At 36.0% G+C, this 23,351-nt stretch overlaps 1 protein-coding gene across 1 annotated transcript in view; it reads right to left on the bottom strand.

Annotated features, from left to right (window-relative positions):
• LOC131164609 (UDP-glucose:glycoprotein glucosyltransferase) overlaps window positions 1–23,351 on the bottom strand; it is a 133,680-nt gene that overhangs the window by 78,680 nt on the left and 31,649 nt on the right. The window contains exon 5 of the mRNA XM_058121914.1: window positions 5,757–5,830. Coding sequence (XP_057977897.1) covers window positions 5,757–5,830 — 74 coding nt within the window. The remainder of the gene's footprint in view (window positions 1–5,756; window positions 5,831–23,351) is intronic.

Below are 23,351 nucleotides of genomic sequence, written 5' to 3'. Positions count from 1 at the left end.
TTCTGCGGGATTTTGATGGTCACAAAGGGGAATAGAGGGCTGGATTGAAAAGAAAAAGAGGAAGAAGATTGAGTGAGAGCAAAGAGAATTAAGGGAAAGAAAAAGAGAAAGAAGGAAGAAGAAGCAGGGAGGGAGATAGAAAAGTTACAGAAAGAGAGGATAGAAGGACGAAGAGCGAAAGGAGAAGATGAAGGAAATGAAATGGAAGAATGAGATCATCGTTGGACATTGATACCAAATGACGCAGGGGCAGCATCAAGGATCTGCAGCCATGGGAGAGATGAGAAGAAATTAAAGAGAAAGGGAAGAGAGGAGAGAAGAGATCCAAGGGGGAAACTCTCGTTTCACTTCAAATTCAAATTCATCAACCTAAATCTACAAAGCTTATTTATAAGAAAGCCTCTAATACGTGAATTACACATATAACCCTAAAACAACATGAAATTACAAGCATACCCTTATAAATTATAATACATAAATATTACAAAAAAGCCCCCAAATTCACATAATACTATACTAATAAAGTACACACATAATAAAATATTAACTAAACCCGACAATCCCTTGATCCAATTCATCTTAATTATTCTCCAACAAGGATCTTCCCAAGGGCTTGCTTCTTGTCTTACAACAAAATTCAAATCTTAAACTTATGGAATATTATTGATTCATTATGGACAATTTTCAAATGTAGGGAATATATTGACAGAATTTTGGAGTATAAATGGAAGCAATGAGTCTCAGTTACATATGTTGCAAATTCATTCTTAAGTGAAATAGATTAAATGAACAAGTGAGAAGTCAAAACTTCCTAAATGAGAAGACCTTTTGAGATGACTCATTTCTGATGATCTGATGCAAGTCTGCAATCTTTATGTAATTTTTTGTTTATATCAAATGTTGTTATTTATAGTTGCAGGAGGTGTTTCTGTAATTTGCAAAATTTGTAGCGAAATATTTGCTGGGGCGTCCCCTACGAGCGACGCTTTGCACTTGAACCACCCGGGTGTAGCGAAAAGTGGGCGAGGATGGGCTAGGTCGTCACCTCGAAGCGACGCACCGTGTCGGCGCCCGGGTACGGTGTCAAATATGCGAGGGTTCCTGTATCATTCTGGACGTGGGCAGGTAAAGACGTTAGTTCAAGAAACTAGGATTAGATTAGCAACTTGGAATATAGGGACACTTACAGGTAAAAGCATGGAAATTGTGGATAGAATGATTAGAAGAAGAATTAATATAATTTGCCTTCAAGAAACTAAATGGGTGGGGGAGAAAGCTAGAGAAATCGATAAATCAGGTTTAAACTTTGGTACACTGGAAAAGAAAAACATAAGAATGGAGTAGGCATTATTATAGACAAAAATTTAAAAGATAGCGTTGTGGATGTAATTAGAGTAAGGGATAGAATTATAAAAATCAAAATGGTATTAGGACAAGAGATAATAAATATCATTAGTGCTTATGCTCCTCAAGTTGGCTTAGCAGAAAATCTTAAGAGACAATTTTGGGAAGATATGGATAGTATTATACAAGGCATACCAGGGACTGAGAAAATATTTATATGAGGAGATCTGAATGGACACGTTGGAAGAGATAATAAAAATTATGAAAGGATACATAGAGGATATGAATATGGAGACAAAAATGAGTCTGGGGAGATGATCTTAGACTTTGCTATGTCATATGATTTTAGTATATGAATACTTACTTTAAGAAGAGAGAAGAACACTTAATAACCTTTAAAAGTGGACAAAATAGAAGTCAAATAGATTTTTTTTTAACTAGGAGGGTAGATCGTGTATCATGCAAGGATTGTAAAGTCATTCCAGGTGAAAGTCTAACCACACAACATAGAGTCTTAGTGTTAGATATATGCATTAAAAAATGGAAGAAAAATGATAAAATAAACCAGTGTAGGAGAACTAAATGGTGGAACCTAAAAGGAGAAAATATTATAAAATTTAAAGATAAAATGATCAAAAATGGGGATTGGACCTTAGAGGATGGGATAGATTCAAATACTCTTTGGAATAGATTAGCTAGCTCTATTAAAAAGATAGCAAAAGAGATTTTAGGCGAATCAAGGGGAAGATTCTCAAATAGCAAAGAAAGTTGGTGGTGGGATAAAGATGTACAAAAAATCATTAAGACAAAAAGAATTTGGTATAAAACGTGGCAAAAATGTAGAAACAGCGATAACTTTGAAAAATATAAAGAGGCAAGAAAAGATGCAAAAAGGGCCGTTAGTGAAGCTAAATATAGATCATTTAATAGTTTGTATGATAGATTAGGTACAAAAGAAGGGGAAAGAGATATATTTAAACTTGCTAAAGCTAGAGAAAGGAAGAACAAGGACTAAGGAAATGTAAAATGCATAAAAAGTGAGGATGATACTGTCTTGGTTAAGGACGAAGATATTAAAGAAAGATGACGAAGTTACTTCAGTAAGTTGTTTGACGAAAACCAAATAGAAGGCTTAAATTTAGAATTGTCAAATGAGGAAAAGACTAAAAATATAGTTAACGAAGTTAAGTTTGCACTAAAAAAGATGAAAAATGGGAAAGCTATGGGACCAGATAACATCCCAATTGAAGTTTGGAAATGCTTGGGTGATAACGGAATTATATGGTTAACTAATTTATTTAATACAATTGTAAAAACTAAGAAAATGCCAGATGAATGGAGGAAAAGTACTTTAATACCTATATACAAAAATAAAAGAGATATTCAAAATTGTAATAACTATCGTGGAATTAAACTTATGAGTCATACGATGAAACTATGGGAAACAGTAGTTGAACAAAGATTAAGGTTAGAAACTAAGATCTCAGAAAATCAATTTGGTTTTATGCCTGGGAGATCTACCACAGAAGCTATTTATCTTTTAAGAAGATTAATGGAAAAGTTTAGGGAAAAGAAGAGGGACTTGCATATGATATTTATTGACCTTGAGAAAGCATATGATAAGATACCTAGGGAAGTTCTATGGTGGGTTTTAGAAAAAAAGGGTATATGTTGTAGGTATACCGATGTCATTAAGGATATGTACGATGGAGTAATGACTAGTGTAAAGACTATAAATGGAGAAACTAGAGAATTTCCAATTGCCATAGGTGTACATCAAGGATCTGCTTTGAGTCCTTATCTTTTTGCTTTAGTGATGGACCAATTGACTAAGAGTATTCAAAAGGAGGTTCCATGGTGTATGTTGTTTGCAGATGATATTGTATTAATTGACGAAACTAGGGATGGAGTAGAGGCTGAGTTAGAATTATGGAGAGAAGCTTTGGAATCTAGAGGCTTTAAGATAAGTAGAAATAAAACAGAATATATGAAATGTAATTTTAGTAATGATAGGAGGAATATTGGAGACAAAGTTAAACTTGATGATGAAAAAATAAATAGCACTTGTAGATTTCGATACCTTGGATGTATTATGCAAGCTGAAGGAGAAATTGAAGATGATGTAATGCATAGAGTTAAAGCAGGTTGGGTAAAATGGAGAAGTTCTTCAAGTGTTCTATGTGATCGTAGAATACCCTTAAAATTGAAAGGGAAGTTTTATAGGACAGCTATAAGACCAGCTATGCTATATGGATCAGAATGTTGGGTGACGAAGAAACACAATATCCAAAAAGTAAAAGTTGCCGAGATGAGGATGCTTAGATGGATGAGTGGTATAACATTGAAAGATAAATTAAGGAATGAACATATTCGTGGTAAGTTAGGTGTAGCTCCTATAGAAGATAAGATAAACGAAGGACGACTCAGATGGTATGGACACTTGCAACGTAGGCCTTATAGTGCACCTGTGAGGAAGAGTGACTTAGTTACTGTGGGGGGCAGTAGAAGGGGTAGGGGTAGACCTAAAATAACTTGAGAGGAGATAGTGAGTAAGGATTTAATATCTTTGAATCTATCAAAAGAAATGGTCCATGATCGCATAAATTGGCGGAAAAGGATTCATATAGCCGACCCCACTTAGTGGGACTAAGGCTTGGTTTTGTTGTTGTTGATGTTGTAGGATCTATTTTGGATAAATTAGCTTTTTGGGGTCAGTATATTATTCAAAGGAAACTTTGTGATGGGAGTTATTTTTGGTGGGCCTTTAGAAGATAAGAGGTTTTCAGAAGGGCTTATGGGCAAACTGCAAAATGGGAGTTGGCTTCTCTTGGAAGCCTTGTGCATATGAGTAGGAGCCTTTAGTCACTTTTCCAGGAAATTCTTTTTGTCTTTTAGAAGATTTCTCCGCAAAGCACAGTAGGTCCAGACCAGCAAGGCTAGTGAAAATTTGGAGGCTTAGGTTCTGACAATAAGACCCCTACAGTGTCTACCAATCCCTCCATCGCTGCTAAATGCACGAGAAGCTAGCAGAAAACCGCTACTGTTTGATCTCCAGTCTGAAACAGTGCCAAAAAACAAGTAGCTCGTTAAGATCTAGTGCGGATTTGATGTGCTTGCACCTCTAACTATAAAGTAAAGGTCCATTTTGTCCTAGGCTTGATATTTCTTGATTGTTTTCTTAATTCTCTGTGAAGCATCACCCTGTATTGGGTACTGATTTGAGATAAAGTTGCCGTTCTGCCTGGAAATTGCGTTATATGCAGGACTGGAATTTCGCATCAGTATTCTTATTATTATTTTCAGGTTTGGATAGTCATTTGACTCAAACAAGGTGGTTAAAATATTATTCTAAATTCACATATTTTTCTTCTATTCCTACACCTATTTGCACCAAATTGGTATCAGAGCAAGTTTGATCTTGTGGGTTCATGGCCATAATGGCAGAGTTTTTAGGCACCAATTTCTCAAGACCCTACCCCCCAGCCCACTCTCCCAACTAATTAGATGATCCCTCTTGTCCCGTGACCTCAGATCAATGAAAATATCGTATTACTTTCTCAATTTTACCTAAAAATGGACAAATAATAAAGAGGGATACTAGAAATACAAACTAAAATAAAGGTAATACAACCACCTAGAGAGAACAGAGCACTGTCCCAACCATCCAAATGCATAAGACACCCTCGCCTCCCCCCCCCCCCCCCCCCACGGCACAAAAATGGAACTCCTAAATAAGTTAAGGGCCACTCTAGGATATCAAACCCCAGCTAAGGAGGATAATATTTCAAAGATCTAAAATTACTAGCACAGATAGGAAAATCACACTTTTACCCAAATTTATTTTAAACCTGAAATCTTCTCAGAAAGTTAGAGAATTGTGAAAACATTCAAAAAAGACTCTGAACATTTAAGGAAATAGTATGAATATGAGACAAAACCGCACCACTGCCACGCACCCCAATCCCTCTCACATAAACTCTATCCATTGCCCTATCCATCAATCTACTCAAAGTTTCAGCAACAAGAACAAGAACAATTAACAAAGGAAAGATGATCCTCTAACCTTACCACTCTAGAAGCCCTATATTATATTACTCGTTAGGTTCACCATTACTAATGACTGAGTAGATGGCATTCAACAAACACGCCCTAACGCAACCATGCCGCCTTTCCCAAAAACCCTCTCTAGCAAAGATCTTGTCCAATTTTTTATTGAAATAATCCCAAGAAAAGCTTTAGTTTTATAGAATAAAAAGCACAAAATATAAACAAGAAAAAATAAATAAATATGTTTGAAAGAGATTAAAGCAGTAATAATAGCGACTACAGCCCATTAAAGCGACTACAGCCCATTAAAGTAGTTGTAACTTGATGTTAGCAATCTGAACAAATTTAATAGTAAATTGACCAACCAGAATTCGAGAAAATATGAACCCTCTAACATCTTGGTTAAGATCTTCAGTGTGAGGATCTTCAAGAGTCACACCTGCAACCCAGACAATAGATTCTTAACAATCATCCACCAGAAAAAAGAAGAGAAGATTCCAAAGATCACGCTTTGTATCTAAAACAGAGAACTCAATGCAGAAATATACATGGGATAAATCCATAGAAAATATAAACTGTATAACTATACTTACTCGAAGACCACTCCATATGTAGAATAAATTATTTGTGGAAAGCACGATTTTTAAGCAAATTAATTGTGCTTTTTTTTTTTTGGAAAATATAGATTTGACCACTAAGCTGAACAACAGATGTCACGACAACCTACGGCTTAAAGAAAATTGAGATTCGCAGTGAATTGATAATAAGTTTAAGCCAGTCTAACCTTCTAATATTCATTAAACTACATTGTACACGGAATTAACAATAACAATGGATATGAAGAAAAATCTGGAACATTAATCAATTACGAACAATAGGCACATAATGAAAGCTCAACCCACTGGATCTAGCAATCTAACAGATAAAAGGGACAATACTGCTTTTTCACAAGTATTATGCTAGAACACTTGGTATTATACTTCTTTTTTTATTGGCAAAAAAAAAATTCACTAAAAGGTGCAAAGTGGAAGCCCCAAACACAAACATATGCTAACTAAGACAAAAAGAATCACCTATAACACAATATGTCAAAAAGGCCAAGAATTGTGCAAGTGTCTATCATGTGCAAACTGTGGATATTAATGTTGGAAGTTTCAAATTAAAAAAAATATCTGTTTAATAAATATTATATAACAATCATCAGTTTTTATTTTAATTAAGTATACATTAAATTTAATACATTAGTTTTAACGTTTTAAAATATTAAACTACTTTAACGGTTTCGTATTTATGATGCTGGAAGTTATATTTAATTTTACCTATATATACTGTGATCCAGCTTCATTTCAATATACGTTTTTCTTCTTTAAAACAACTCTATCTTCTATCCTCTTTTGAGATGTATATTATGTTGGGTAATTAAATGACACTACATCCTCTATAGCTTTAGTGTTTGTGAATGCACACAAAACCAAGCCAGCTGAGTAATCCTGGAGGTCATGCACGCAGTGACTACAAGCACCGAGAAATGTTCTCCGTAGGCGCGAAATCGGCTTTGAGGCTCAGCTTCTGACAAGTATTTTTATTTTTATTTAATATTAATTTTATTAGTAAATATTTTTCCTTCTATAATAGTTCCAGTACAAACCAGTATACCCTGTAACCCACCAGTGAGTGGTAATCCAGAGGAAGATTCTTTGGGGATGTCCTGACTGGAAAGCAGAATGAGCTGACTGGAAAGCTCCATACTTGTCAAATATCAACTTTGGTTCATTGGCGTTGTTATGAAAAGGAATTTTATATAGGCTGCCAAAAATTTTGCAAAATTATCACTCTCCCAATCGTGGGAATTCCTCACAAATGGAATGTCCCAGATAAATACCACAGTGTCCCAGTCGCAGCGGAATGCTCATCATAGCATTTTAGTCATAGGCTAAGTTGAAGAAATTGGGAAATCTTGTGCTGAACAGAATGAGGACAAACCAATTGTCATGCCAAATATAAATATTTTCCCCATTGACGCATTCCCCATTTCAAAGTTGATAAAAGTGAAAAAGTCTTTCCAGCTTTTCCATATCCATGTCCAAGCTCTCACTCCATAGAGTTCTCTAACCCACCGCTTGATTTGCGGAATTAGAGCTGGAACAGTATCAAGTTTTATGAATGGAATCAAATTCCTGCATTTGGTGCAGAATCAAGGATGGTATCATATTTCGGTCTGAATACTAATTCCTTTTGGAAATGGTGATTCTGCCTCTAACCCAAGGGAATCACCATTCCGTTCCCGTCTTTTTTAGAGAACCATTATAACCCTCAACAAATAAGTTAATACCCATCGATTAGACTACTAAAATCATAAACATCAACAAAGCCCAAAAGCACGTTATTGGACTACTTGGGGAAGAACCTCTCAACTCACCACAGTTACAGCCCAGTGCTTCCCTTATGAGTTCACTCCCTCTCCTCCCCTTTCTCTCTTCTACTGGTAGCTCCCTCCAATGAGCTCTCTGCTCTCACTACAATAATTTTCAACATTGTCTTCCTATTCTTGGAGAAAGGCACCTCCCCCACTCTTGTTCACAAAGCTCCTCAATTCCTCTTCACTCACTGCCACTACTTTGACCACCCCCACCCCCACTGCCACCATGATCGCCATTCCATTGTGCTCTATTAATAAATAGCTTAGAATAAGGGATGTGTTCATGCACAACATGATTTTGCATGCATATAAAGAAATCACATCTTAAAATAGTGAAATCCTTGAATCAACAAGGGAGAACTAAGAATCTAGATTAAGCTCGTGGTTGCACACCCTACTACAACAATGTTGGGTTCAATTGGACTCAAGGAAAGCCCCCACTGACTTAGTTTTCCAAAGAGACAGCGACATTTTGACATGTACTACACATAGGCAAGAAAACATAAAGCCTATGTTTTATGAAAAATTTTGGATATTAAGTAAAACCCAATGTAAAGAGCTTGGAAATGAAAGTAAGGTTACATTTGGTTCACAGAATAGTTATTCCTTGAAATAAGATGAAATATAATGAAAACTTTGGGAATGTAGGTAACAGCTATTTTTTTTGTATGTTCCTCATTATCTCATTCAACATGCAATAAGAAAGGAATAGACGTTCACATTGTGAAATATGGGAGTAGTTATTCCATGTCTATTTCTTGTTATGGACTCATAAAAGTTTCGCATTGTTATTTGCTTTATAGTTTTCAACATAATTTTTTATATAACTAATTGTAACTAACCTATATAACTCAAAAATTCCTAGGAATAGTCACTTCACAAAATAAACGTAACCTAACACCTTTTTGGTTGCACTATGAAATATATGCATGTATCTTCTGTTTTAATGAATATTCTCTTTTAACTGGCTTATTACTTGCTTTCAAATGATGGCCTAGCAAAATAAATACTTCCCCAGGCCTGCTGGTACCTCCATCAAATTTTGGATGGAGTGGGTTGTCACCAACCAAGAATAAGGACACGACAAAAACCATGCACCATCAACGCCAAGAAGCCCTCACCCACTCAAGCATACGCCCAAAAGTGAACCCTGTTCCACTAGTCCGAAATGCTTAAGTCGAAAGAAAAGAAAACAAAAACAAAGAAAAGCCTAGGAAATGAACTTCCAGCAACTTGCATGAGAAACAATGCCCCTTCCCCTAGTATCCCACCCATTCCATTAAAACTCATACTATACTTTTTTTATAATAAAAGAAAGTATATTAGATGGAGAAAAAAGAACTTACAACATGCGAGACAAGGGAGTCCACCAAAAAAACAGAAAAAGAAAAAAGAAACAAGAAACAAAAGATCATGATATGAAACTAGGCAAAACTAACCAAGGAAACCCCTTTTCAAACCCATCCCACCATAACTTACTGACCTCTTCAAATTTGCTGATTCCTTTGCCCCTTCAATTTATGAATTTTGTCACCATGCAAGCGAACTTCATTTCCTCCAATGCTATCAACTTTCCTCCACAATACGCAAAATTCCATCCCTACACTATAAATTACTGACCAAACCATCGTTTTCAAAAATCGAAACTCCCTCCAAACCTTCCAACAGGGGAGGATGAACATAAGACAAATCCCCCACTTCATCGCAAGAATCAGATAACTATATTGTTTTTTAAGCTCATCCAACAACAATCACCCCCCCCCCCCCACCATAGTCAAACTCACTAAAATTATCACTTTCTGAATCTGAAAAATCCCCCCATTTCTTTACCTCCTTTTCTTTTCTTTCCCATGGCTACACCCACCCTCCTTCTTTATAAGAGAATCTTCCATTATACTAAGTTCTCCTTTAGAATCTCTCTTTAAAAACTTTGTCCCTATTACACCCAAATTTTCTCTCCTCTTCAAACACCTTCCTCATCTCAGCACCCATACGAGCTGCCTTTCAACAAACATACACCTTACTACAGTCAAATCTGTCAGAGATTGGACACAAAACAACATCAATCTCCCCAAAAATAGCTCCTGGTTTTTGACATCTTAACACCCCACCTTTTGAACTCTCTTCGAGGCTGGTTACATTTTTAACACCACGATCTAACTCTAACTCTGAACTATTAATATTCTGCGTATGTTCCAAAGTTTGTCAGCCTGATTTGAAATTTGGAGTCCTGGAGACTGGGAACAAAGTCTAGCATCCTCCTACAAACAACTCATTTCCTGAGCTCGAGGGACTGAAATCTAGACCTTCCCATTCTTGAGATCTGACACTGACTTAACAGGTTCTCCATTTCCCCAACCAGCATCCTGACTCTCAACATTAACCTTCTATATGGAGCCAGAAGAATGAAGTCCTCCCTTAGACTCCTCATTAGAGCCCAATTCAGATTTACCTAAGCCTTCGGCTTGCTCAAGTAAATGGCCCAATTAATATAAAAAAAAGATGCATTTCTTTTCAATTAGTTGGGCCAAGTCCAATACTAGAGAATTCCTCCCGGTCCATTTCCCTTTGCATCCCCCCCCCCCCCCCAAAACCCTAGCTTCCTTCTCGGACAATTCTGGTTGATTAGCAACAACTGCTATCTTTGAAAGCTCAGAGTTCTTTGTCTGAAACACACCACCATACCTACAATACCTCTCTTCCCTTTCAGCCACCATACCTCGATTTCCATGAAGAGCTTCACAGTCGACACCCTTGCCTTCACTTATATTGCCTTCCAGCACCATGTGACTCCACAATCTGATACATAGATGACAATTTGCAAGTACACCACCCAAATCTTTCTATAACTCCTTAGCTAGCTCACAAAACACACTTGCAAATCTTCGCCATTCATCACCCTTTGTGCTGCCAGGAATGGACACAGAGAATCTCTTACCTTTCCATCCCAACCCTAACTCTAGAAACTTTTCCACCTTCACCCACCTAATCGACAACCAATAATTCATAATACCCTCGCAAATGCTCCGAAAACCACATAATTTTTATCACCTTGTGCCACATGGAGTTAACCTTTAATAGGAAACTCCTCAATCGTTAACCAATTAGAGGGATGTTTTTAGAAAGCGTATGACCAAGTCCCAGTCTCCCTCCAAATTTAGGTCATCTAACTACCACCTACCTATGGAGGTGATTAGCAACACTCATGGGCACTCAAAAAAGAGATGCATACACCATTTCCAATCCCTCCAACCTCCAACCAACCCTTTGTATTACCGGGTCTTATAAAGGCTAAAAGTTAGAATTGCCATTAAAGGGGAGGCCAAGATACGAAAGTGGCAAATCTAAGGAAATGCAATGTACCAAAGCCTAAAAGCCCTCTAAAACCTTGCCTTCCAAATTAATGCCCACCTCCCTACTTTTGGATAAATTGATACCTAATACCAAAATCATATCAAAAATGTTCAAAAAAATAATAACCTTCCAAAAATTCACAACATTGTCCGCAAGGAAAATCTCAGTATCATAGATAAGATACTCCACCTCCTCCCTCCCTAAAAGACCTCTAATCAGCCTCATATTATGGGTGTGCAACTGTGCAAAAGCATCTTGCTCAAAACATACACTACTAGGGTAAACAAAAACAAAGCCAATGAATCCGAATGCCTAAGCCCATAAAGCCTTGAATAGTTGAACCACTCTCTAGGCTGACCACTAACAACAACCAAAAAATAAGTGATCTCATGCGCAGCCTCTAATCCAATTCTTCCACACGGCCCCAATGTCTTTCCTTATCATCACCTCTATTCTTAAAATATAGAAGATTAAAAAAAATAAAAAAATAAATATTTATTTAAAAAAAACATTTCACCATATCATAAGCTTTCTCAGAATCTCAAAATCCATATTAAAATTAGCCCCTCTTGCCCTCATCCTCACATCTGCTACCACCTCATTGGCCACCAGCAAAATGTATACAATTTGACTGTCCCTCAAAACCTCTCTCAGCCTCTTAGATTAGACCTTAAAAGGAATCTTGTAAAGGCAAGAGGCTAGTGCAGTTGTTAGAATCATACGATTCGAATTTAATAGGAAGGAAATCGAGTTGAATCATTAGGGAAATCAAATATGTAGCTGAATCGAAAGAGAATTAAATGATTCAAGTTATGAATCGATGAATTGAATCAAATTGTTCAATTTCATCAATTCAATGCTCTCGGCAGACGTCCACCTCCGACTGCTTCAAAGCCCAAGAAAAACCCATTATTACCCCATTTTTTGTGCATGATTTAGTTAGTTGTGCCCTTTATGTAGCTTCTGTCCCCAAGGAAAGAAGAAACAAGACCTTTGGCCTTCCCTTCAGCCATTCCTCTGTGTTCTGCATCTGCCATGATTATTGAATTTTGAAGGACTGCAGAGTGCAAACCGTTTCACTCTATCCTTCTGTTCTGCCATAGAATAAAGACCAGAGACCATCTCTTCTGGGCTTTCTTATTCTCTAACCTTTCTGCCATTGGTGAAACAGTCGTGAATCTCATGACAGGAGAAGACTTGGCACTTGACTGCAGAGAACCAGAACAGCAGCTGGCTGAGAAAAAAAAATACTCGTCTGTACAGTGTAGGTATGTAACTTTACTTGGTTGCCTATGTGTTTTTATATTTTATTAATTTTTTATATTTTAATCAGTTCTGTTTATAGTTTTAATTTACTTTTTATTCTTATTTTTGTTAAAGCTTTAGAGTAAGCCTATGCATTAAAAACTTATAAAACACAATAAAGTATCTTTATTGCTATTGATAATACACTCATAAAATACAGTCTTAAAACCCACAAAGTTAAGTTTTTTTATTAATATTTTCTTGATTCATTCTCTTATTTTTTTCAAAGAAAACATATACATGATTTTTTATTGTTAAATCATACATTTTAACAGAATATTATAATGGCCTATTGAACTTTGTAATATTTTATAATACTCAATTATTCATTATAGTATTATGCTATTATTATTAAAGAATATAGAGTTATAATAAATTAGCAATATAGTTATACTATTATACATTTATATTATACTTCTTTAGTATTTTCTTACATTTTTTGAATATGTTATTCATTGTTTATTTATAGGTTGAAAATTAAAATTTGAATTGGAAAGTTTATGCTTATTTGAGTGTTGGAGTGTGGGAAGATGGCTTCTAGTTCAAGTGCTAAGCCTATTCCCAACACAAAGAGTGAAGATCTTACTTGGGATCATTGTTCCTCAATCAATGATATTAGGATGCACTTGAAGCGCAACTATTGTGGGCTTGAAATATGGGGTGGCATAATTAAAATGAAGCATCCTCTTGTGGGAGATCATGATAAAGTTGCTCCTTGTAAGAGGTATCAAAAAGAGGTGAGGGAAAAATTTGTGAATCTTTTGGAAGGAGTAAAACCAAAGAATGTTGACAATGAAAAAGAAATTTTTCAAGAAGAGTTCAAATAACAAGAAAAAAAAGTTCAAATTATATGAGGGCAAAGAAGAGGCACCATGGATGCCTTTGTAACTAAGGGTAAAGGAGTTAAGGGAAAAGAGTTTAAGCAACAAACCTTGAATGGATTGGTGAAAAATAGGTTGCCAGTGGTTCAAAGCATTTTCTGGTTTTTATATGAACATGTTTTACCATTCAACTTGGTGAAGAGTCCATTATTTGCATCAATGATGAATATGGTTGGGGAATATGGAAAGGGATTGAAGCTTCCAACTCATCATAAGGCTAGAGGAACATTTGTGAAGAAAGAAGTTGATAGTGTCAAAGAAATTATGGAAAAATATAAGAAAGAATGGGTAAAGAACAGACGTACTTCGATGTCGGATGGATGGACTGACACTAAACAAAGGCATCTCATAAATTTTCTTATTAATAGTCCTAGTGGCACGGTTTTTCTCAAATCAATAGACAGTTTCAAGTGTGGTGAAGGATGCTTATATTGTATAAATTGCTTCACACATTAGTGGAAGAGATTGGAGGGGAAAATGTGGTTCAAACGGTGATATATAGTGCCTTGACTTATGTGTGTGCCAGTGAGCTGCTAATGGAGAAGAGGAAACATATATTTTGGTCATCATGTAAAGCCCATTGCATTGACTTAAAATTGCATGATATTGGATATTTCCCTACCTTTCATAATACAATTAAAAAGGCCAAGGAGGTGTGTGTCTTATGACACATATGGGTGCTTAACATGTTTAGGGAGTTTTCAAGGAAAAAAAAAAATTTGATGAGTCGGGGTTACAAGGTTTGCTACATATTTTCTCACATTGAAAAGTTTTGATAGAAAAACAAGCTTGTTCTTCAAGCCATGTCTGCATCAGAGGAGAGGGTCAAGTGTCACTATGCTTTGAGGTTTAAAGCTAAGAAAGCGGAGGTCATATTATTGTGTGATGATAAGTTCTAGAAAGCAATAAAGTATTGCTTGAAGTGTGTGAGCCTATTTATGAAAGTTTTGAGGCCTGTTGACGCTGATGCGAAACCAGCAGTGGGGTATTTATATGAAGCCATGGATAAAGCAAAGAAACAAATTGCCCAAAACTTTAATCATCAAAAGACCAGATATAATCGTATTTGGAGCATCATTGATACAAGATGGGCTTTGCAACTCCATAGACCACTTCATGTGACAGGATATTTCCTTAATCCTGGGTAAGTTGCAGTGTCCAAAAACTAAATAAACTTGACAACATGTTATGTGAGCAGTGAGCCTATTAACTATGCATTTATCTTTATCACTTCTTTTATTTGAAGGTTGCAATATAGTGATGTCTTTAATGCAGACATGGAAGTCAAAATTAGTCGATATAACACAATTGAAAAAATGCATCCAGATGTTGAAACAAGGATCAAGATCAATCAATAATTAGAGAAGTTCAAAAAAGCCGAAGGGATGTCCGGTTTAAGCATGGCTACCATAACAAGAGACAAAAACAACCTGGTATTATATCAATCCGATAGTTGTCTACTAGTACTTGCCTTTATGATAATTTTTCAATTATTAGTTTTTCCTTTTTGGTTCATAACCATATATATGATATGATGTTTATTTAATTTTTTTTTTTTATCATATGTATAGCTTTATGGTGGGAGAGTTATAGTGAGGAGTGCAAGGAGCTTCAAAGACTTGCAATACGAGTCCTTAACCTCACATGTAATGCCACAAGATGTGAGAGAAATTGGAGCACATTTCATTATGTCCACTCCAGGAAAAGGAACCAGTTGAAACAATAAATACTAAATGCTCTTGTCTTTGTTAAGTAAAACATTCAACTAGAGCAAAGAAAAGCAATGATGCAACAAAGTGGTGAGACATATGATCCAATTTATTTGTCATATATGAATGGATTACTGAAAAGGAAGGCCTTTGTCTACCAGAGACATTTCATGAATGAATGAATGAGTGCTTTGAAGATAATGGAGGAGTCAAGCATAGCAAGAAAAATTTGCTGCTCTCTAAGTAATTAGTTTATGAATGAAGGATGGAGCTTTAAAAATGTCTTAATAATTTTATAATGTTATATGATAATGTAGGATCAAGAAACCTGAGATTTATTTGTCGACGAATAGGCAAAAATGTTGAAGAAGATGATGTTAAAGCTGATTGATGATGAGGAAGGAGATAAAGAAGAAGAGGAACAAGAAGAGATGATTGTGGTAGACAATGAAGATGATGATGACGATGGCAACGGCGATGAACTTACATTAAGGGAATGAGATGATAAATGATGAAGCACCACATTGCACATTAGTAGTCTATATTCTATAATTGGTTTAGAGTTTAGTTTGTTTTGTTTTATGAATATGAGATGTGAGCTTCTAAATATCATTTTTGTTTTTGGAGATGACATCTCATAACACGTGTTAAGACTTATAGTTTGGTAGCTGTTAGACGTCATAGCCCGGGAGTATATATGTGTGCCCCACAGCGGATAATAAAACAAGTCTTTGGACTTGTATTTATAGGATAAAATGGGCTAGTAGCCGTTTTATGGCCGTTGGGAATTTAAAACAATGAAAAACTATGCAAACTAGCCATTTATAGTCGTTAGGGCAGAAATTCTGACGCAAACCGTCGACGGTTTTCCAGAAACCGTCAAAGCCATCAACATGAAAGTTGTCGGATTTTTTCTAATCTTTCCATAGACACCAAGATCGCCCTTTAAACAATGATGGTGTAGCCACCAAGGCTAACAGTGGCAAACTAATGTAATTTGATACTTGATAGAGATGGGATGGATAGATCATGGTAAATCTTTTTGTATACAACTAGTTTTTCCTTTATATAAATATATGTAGAGTTAAATAGATCATGGTTGGAGTCAGACCTACAAAACTTGCTTCAACAGCAAGCGTGATTCCAGTTAACAACATGATTGATATATCTTTGTTGAAATTTCAATGTATTTTGCTATTTTATTTTTTTGTACATAAGTGCATGTCATTTGGAATCAATTTTTCAAATTTTTTACAGAACCTTACTATTCGATTCAATTCTCAATTCACGATTCATGATTCACTAAATTGAAATTTCAATTCACGATTTCAATCACAATTTGACTACTATGGTGGCTAGACTTATGGGCCTGAAGTCCCTTACCCTCATAGTTCTCTCCTTTGATTAAGGCTAAAATGGAAGAGTTCACACCTTCATCCATCACCCATGTAGATCTTCCGTTTGACCCAGTAGCTTTTTATCACTGCTGCCAGCCCCAATTTCAACTTCTTATAGACCTCCAACAGCCTTTGCAAAGTCTAGTCAGGACACATCAGTCCCCCTTCTGAAATCCAGCACTTTGAAATACCATCTGAAGTATTTCCTTGAGACGCAACTAATTTTCCACTGGACTTCCCCTTTTTCGCCTGCACATTTTGTGCGCAAGTCTATGCCTTGGAAAAGACACTTCGTATAATTTGGATCCCCTTGAGCGTCTTCCTATAGGTAAATTGAGCTCACCCCTTTGGCAGCCCATGAAGTTCCCTCATTTTATTCTTAAAAATATCATTTCCACAGGGTTGGTTGCCATGTTGCCCTAGGTTTTCTCAATGTTGGGCCTGAGCTAGTGGGTATTTCACTTATACACCCTGTGAGTAGCTTCATCAGAATCAAAATTCAAATTTGAAATTTTTCCTACAGCAAAAGCCAATCTCCCTTCTCAAATCCCCTCACAGCCTGCTTGGTCAAGCTTTGCTTTCCAGTATATCCTCCTTTCCCTACCAAACTCGCTTGTTGTTGGAGAGACAGAGCTTCAATTCTCAAATTAAAAAGGCAGAAAAAAAAAAAAAAAAGCAAACTATTGTTCATGCCTATGTTTGCTGCCTACATTTAAAGAACCAAATTGAAGCACCAGCTACAGCTTGTAATTACTTAGGTTACTTTCCTTCACTGATCCCAGCATAGCTTCCCAGAATTTCTTCCAACCAAGCACCTTTATTCTGCCTCATACACTACACACCTAAATAACCTCCTTAACCGGTATCCTTTCCATTGATATAAATCAACCAAAGGCATCCACTAGCAATCATACAATGACAAAGTTGTTGGGGTTCCATGGATTTAATATTTTTTAAAAGACGACGAACCTCAGTTCTTCGATAATCGTCAGCTTTCCTCCTACAACAGAGAGATGAAGATGAGATGACAGTTGGTTTTCTCAGTTATCCACAAAATCTACCTTTTTCATGGAAAATAAAACTTTCTTTTTTGTTGATTGAAACGATATTTCCCTCTTAACACAAGCTATTCATAGTTCTCCTCACCAAATTTCCTACAATAGCTACCTGGTAATTTCTGTTCATCAAACTATTCAGATATGGTTCAAACCCATGATTAGATAAGGGCTTCAATTACTAATCTCAACAGATTCTGCAAAAGGTCATCATATTGTTCATCCATCAGGACTCAGCACTGGTTTTACCAAGTCTTCAAGTTCAAATTTATCATTGATACATTCTAACGTTTTGCTCTTCTGCTACAATGAAAAACCAAGGAAAGTTGAAATAAAAAGATTTTTCCCCTCCTCTCAAAATCAATCCCTCATCTCTTTCTAGGTGAAATTTTATTCATGTTAGATATATGCATTAAAAAATGGAGATAAAACATTGATCAAAGGTGGTAGAATCTAAAGGGAGAAAGCATAATAATATTTTATCTTATTCCTACTTATCTTAAAACCTCTAGATTTTAAAGCTTCACTCCATAATTCTAACATAGATTCTGCTCCACCAATAGTTTCATCAATCAAAAAAATGTCACTTGCCAAACAACATATCATGCAACCTCATTTTGTAAAGTTCTCAGAAGTTCATCCATCACTAACACAAAAAAATAGGGACTCAAAGCAGCCCTTGATGAACGTATTGTAATTGAAGATTCCTTAGACTACACTGGTCATTACACTATCATACAAATCCTTAATGGCATCCATATAACCACTGCATACTCACCTTTTTTGTAGGAAAAAACATAGACATTCCCTATTCTCAAGGTTAATAAAATCATGTGTCGATATGTCTTCTTTGTCCTAAACTTGTTCATTAACCTTACTAATAAATATATAGCTTCTATAGAAGAATCTACAAAAGACCTCTTGGAATTTTCATTTCAGAGACCTCTAAATGATAGAGAGATGGTGGAGTAGTCTTCCTTGTTGTCCATACTGAACAATTGCAGATTATCCTTGGGTAGAGATGTTCATTATTGGTGTTTGGATCATTCAGGTGTGTTTTCTTGTAAATCATTCTTTGAATTTTTGACCTATTCAAACTCTACCTTCCATCTTTATCCTGTTATTTGGAAGGTTAAAGTTCCCCCAAAAATTAAAGTGTTTACTTGGTTTGTTGTGCTTAACAAAATTAATACCAACAACTTGCTGCAGATTAGGAGAACTTTGAAGGATCTTTCTCTAGATGTTTGCATGCTCTGTTATAGGAATTCCAAAAAAACCTCCCATCCCTTTTTGCATTGTGACTTTACATGGAGGATTTGGAATAAATTTTTCGGTATTATGGAAGAGAGTTGGGTATGCCCCTGTTCAGTGGAAGACTTGTTAGTCACTTCTTTAGCTGGCTTTGGCAGAAGGAAAGATAGGGCAGCTTTTGGGGTTTATAGTTGGAACTTAACAGACATTTTTTTTTTCTCTGGGCAGAAGTTGAATTCATCTTTCGTGTGGGAAAAGACTCAGTTTTTGACTTCTTTATGGAGTGTAGGGTTTAGAATTTTCAGGGAAGCTAGCTTTCAGGATATAAATAGGGATTGCAAGAACTGGTTGGCTTGATTTTTTATTTTTGTTGCTTCAGTTTTTTTCTAGTTTATTCCAGATTTTTTAGGGAGATTTCTTATTCTCCCTCCTTGTAAATTGTTTCCCTATTAATGAATTTTCTTTTCCTACAAAAAAAAATACAATATATATAGCTCCTGCAGTTGATCTCTCCAACATAAAACCAAATTGATTCTCTAAAACCCTCGTCTTAAGTCTTTGTTCTTTTTACTATTTTCCAAAGTTTCATCAATTGACTCATAAGTTCAATTCACGATAGTCATTACAATTTTGATTATCTCCTTTATTTTTGTATATAGGTATTAAAGTGGTTTTCCACCATGGCATTTTTAGTTTTTTTTTAATAAATCAGAAAACCATGTAATTCCATTATCACCTAGGCATTTCCAAACTTCAATTACAATGTCATCTCTTCCTATAGCTTCACCATTTTTCATTAATGCAAACTTAACTTCATTTACTCTAATTTTCCAGATAAATCTCAACTTGTTAGTCTTTCGCTCATTTGTCAATTCAAAATTTAAGGCAAAGGTGAAGAAAGTCTTTCGGCTCCCAGTGGAGTCAGGTGGTGATGGAAGGAAAAATTACCGATGGTAAAAAGTCATGTACAAGCATGGAATCAAAGCGAGGAGAATGGGAAAGCCAAAACCTACTTCAGCAGTGGGTGTGAGTTGCCACTGAAGCAGTAGGGCTTCATTGCCAGAAACCATAGCTGTTCAATCAAAGAAGAGTGTCCACACAATCTAGGTATCTAGGGTTTCGCAAGGAGCTTGGAAGCTAGCAGAGGCGACTAGGGTTGTGCTTAAGGAAGACGAGGCAAAGAATATTGGATCAAGAAGTTTTGTATTCGTCTTGGACCTATGCCAAGTAATTGAAAAAGGAGCAGTTTTTTTTAACTAAGTTGGGCCAACTTATTGAACAGGCCCAATAGTCTTGGTAAAAAAGAATTGGGCCATTCTTTGGAAACAAGGGAGGTTTCTTCTTATTTGGGTCATTATCACATGGGTCATTCCTTTAAACAGGCCCATTATTTGAATAATGAGGACTGGGCCCAAGAGGCTGGTGTAAATGTTCAAGGAATGTTTGGATCTCAAAAAACACCCAAGAGGATCCTTCCAATGGAGTTTCTAAAGACCAGCGATGTCAGGCTGGCAGTGATGGATTTAAAAGAGAGCACTTGCGTGTAGCTGTTATGGAAGGATCTTCCCAGCTGAAGCAGCAGCTACCAGTAGTTGGAGGTCAAATTGAGGAAGATTGGAAGTTTCCTGCATTTCAAACCCAAAATTCTACCATTAATTGATGTAGGCAGACAAGGGACTCAACAGGTATGCTCTCTTCCAAGCAAATTCCAAATACAAACCATACCTTGCAATGCTCAGTTTCTAACCAGATTATTGATGGACGAGGGTTTTCAACTTCATTATAAAAAAACAACAATACTGAAAGGGTTAAAGAGAAAGAGGCGATGAAGGAAAATTTTGTTTCAAGCAATTCCGGAGTTTCTGGAGCAAGAAGATGCTGCATCAAAGGATTACAAATGTGATGGTGTTTTCAGTAGGACAATCATATGCCTCAGACCTTAAGGCAAAGGGATCTAAGGGTCCCAAGGTTTATACTCGACGGAAGACTGCACAGATAGGTGTGGACATGAAAAAATTGTCTGAAGAAAGAAGAAAGAAGAAAGCACTCTAGTGAGGCAGTGCCAAATATTTTTAAAAAGGAATTTAGAAGAGTTAGTTATTGTGGAAGACATAAATGCCAAGAAAAAGATGGGCAATTCTTGTGATAGGGTCAGCAAAGGAAAGGAGGTAATGAAATGGGGAGATTTATTAGATAATGAAAGCAATGGTCTTTGTGAGTTTGATCGTGGTGAGGGATTACTGTTGGATAAAATTAGGGAACAATATGAGCATGTTCCTGATTCTAGTGACGTTTTAAGGGATTTATTATATGTACCTCCATCCCCTTTGGAAGGATTGGAGGGGGTCTCTATATTTGAAAATGATGATTTGGTTAATGAGCTGCAGTGCAAGGACAGTATTTTACCAGCACCAGTGGAGGAGATTTCAAGGATGGATTTTGAAGTTTAAGATCTCATGGATAAACTGGATTTAAAGTTTTGTGATCGTGGGGGAAATGACATGTGTTTTGACGAAGGTAAAAACATAGCTAAAAAGGGTCAAAGGGAGTTAGCTAACTTGAAGAGTTCGGTGAATTATGAAAAAAAAAAGGATTGAAGAAGGGGTACCTCATTTAATTGCTAATTTTATTTTTTATTTTTTATATTTTCATTTTTTTATTTTACTTTTTTTTTTAGTGAACTTCTAGTCCTCTTTCGTTGTAACTTCTCTTTCTCTATCTAATATACCTTCTTTTATTATCCAAAAAAAAATTAAGCCTTCAACTTAGTTTTCATTAAATAGCTTATCAAAATAAGTTTGCCACCTTTCTTTTATATCTTCTTCTTTAACTAAAGTATTATTGTCCTCATTTTTTTATACATTTATATTTCCAAAATCTTTACCCTTTTCTTCTCTAGTTTTACCAAGTTTACAAATGTTTTTTCCCCTTCTTTTACCCTCGATAAGTGGAGCGCCTTGTGGCCCAAGGACATCCTTTTTTTTCTATGTTTAGCTTCACTAACAACCTTTTTTAGCATCTTTTCATGCCTCAATACTTTTCAAAGTTTTCCATGTCTATGCATTTCTTGTAGATCTTAACACGCATTCTTTTTGTCATAAACAACTTTTTGGACATCTTAATCCCACCACCAACTCACACTACTTGTCAAGCATCTTCCTCTAAATTTACCAAAAATCTCCCTATCTCTTTAATAGAACTAGCCATCCTACTCTAAAAGACTGTTGTTTCTATGTTATTTCCAATATCCAATAACCATCTTTTATCATTGTAATTTTAGTCAGGTTAAAAGGAATATTGAAGAAAATATTAAACTTTATGGTCAAAAAATTAGGACTAATAGATTTTGATACCTTGGATCTATTATGCAAACTGAAGGAGAAATTACACAAGTGTAACCATAAAAGCAGGTTATGCAAAATGGAGTAGTACTTTAGGCATGTTGTGTGATCATAGAATACCTTTAAAATTAAAAGGAATGTTTATAGGATCACTATTAGAGCAACTATGCTATATGGATTAGAAAGTTGGGCATCTAAAAAACAACAAATACAAAAGGTAGAAGTTTTTGAAATAAGAATGCCAAGGAGGATGAATGACATAACCAAAAAGATAAATTAAGGAATGAACACATTTTGACATTCCTGGTAAGTTAGGCTTTGCACTACAGAAGATAAGATAAGGGTGGTTACTTGGCTTGGGCATGTACTAGGCCAAATAAAGCACCAATTAGGAAGATTGAGCTAGCTAATGTTTGTGGTAGTAGGAGGGAGAGGATATCCTTGAATAACTTGGAGTGAGATAGTAGGTAAGGATTGGACAATCCTCCATTTGTCAGTGGATATTGCCCTGGATCTCATAGATGGTTCAAGAGGATTCATATAGCCAACCCCACCTCGCGGGACTCGAGGCTTGTTTTTATCATTCTTCTAATCATTATTTTATTGAAAAAAGAAGATTTATTAACATGGAGGAAAAACAAAAAGTGGAGGATAAAGTGTCCTGCTAAAGGCAAGGGAAGGACAAAGCATCCCCTGAAAAAAAAAAAAAAACAATTACCTCAAAGTAAGCCTTCAATCACACCATGAATCAACCAAAGAGGCCCCTATGACCCTGAAATAAAGTAACATAAAAAGGCTAGGAACACAATTTGATCCCAAAGCAAAGCCACATGAGTAAATTTTTATCCTCAAAGATTCCTTCATTTCTATGTAGCCACAAACACCCAAAGGTCCCAAACAACACTCAAGCAATCACAACCCACAATCCTCTTCTTCTTGGCTCCTTAAAACCCATTAACCTAATCCTTAGAAAACCTTCCACATTAGTTGGGCGCACCATACCTCATCAATAAACCAAACATATTACTCCACTGCAGCTTAGACACCACAATGGACCAGTGAAGACATCTAGATTACTAAGCTGGGCTTGCTCAATATCAAGCAATAATCTAGATTACTAAGCTGGGCTTGCTCAATATCAAGCAATAATATTGAGCATAAGCTTAGTTTGTTTATTAAACAGCCCTCACCAATCTCAGCTTCTCAGCTATGAATGATACCATTGTTTTTTTATTTTTTTATTTTTTT

Source organism: Malania oleifera, chromosome 9 (assembly GCF_029873635.1).
Source record: "Malania oleifera isolate guangnan ecotype guangnan chromosome 9, ASM2987363v1, whole genome shotgun sequence".
Lineage (NCBI taxonomy): Eukaryota > Viridiplantae > Streptophyta > Magnoliopsida > Santalales > Ximeniaceae > Malania > Malania oleifera.
The sequence above is the reverse complement of the archived record's forward strand: the minus strand, read 5'-3'. Positions and strand labels throughout refer to the sequence as shown.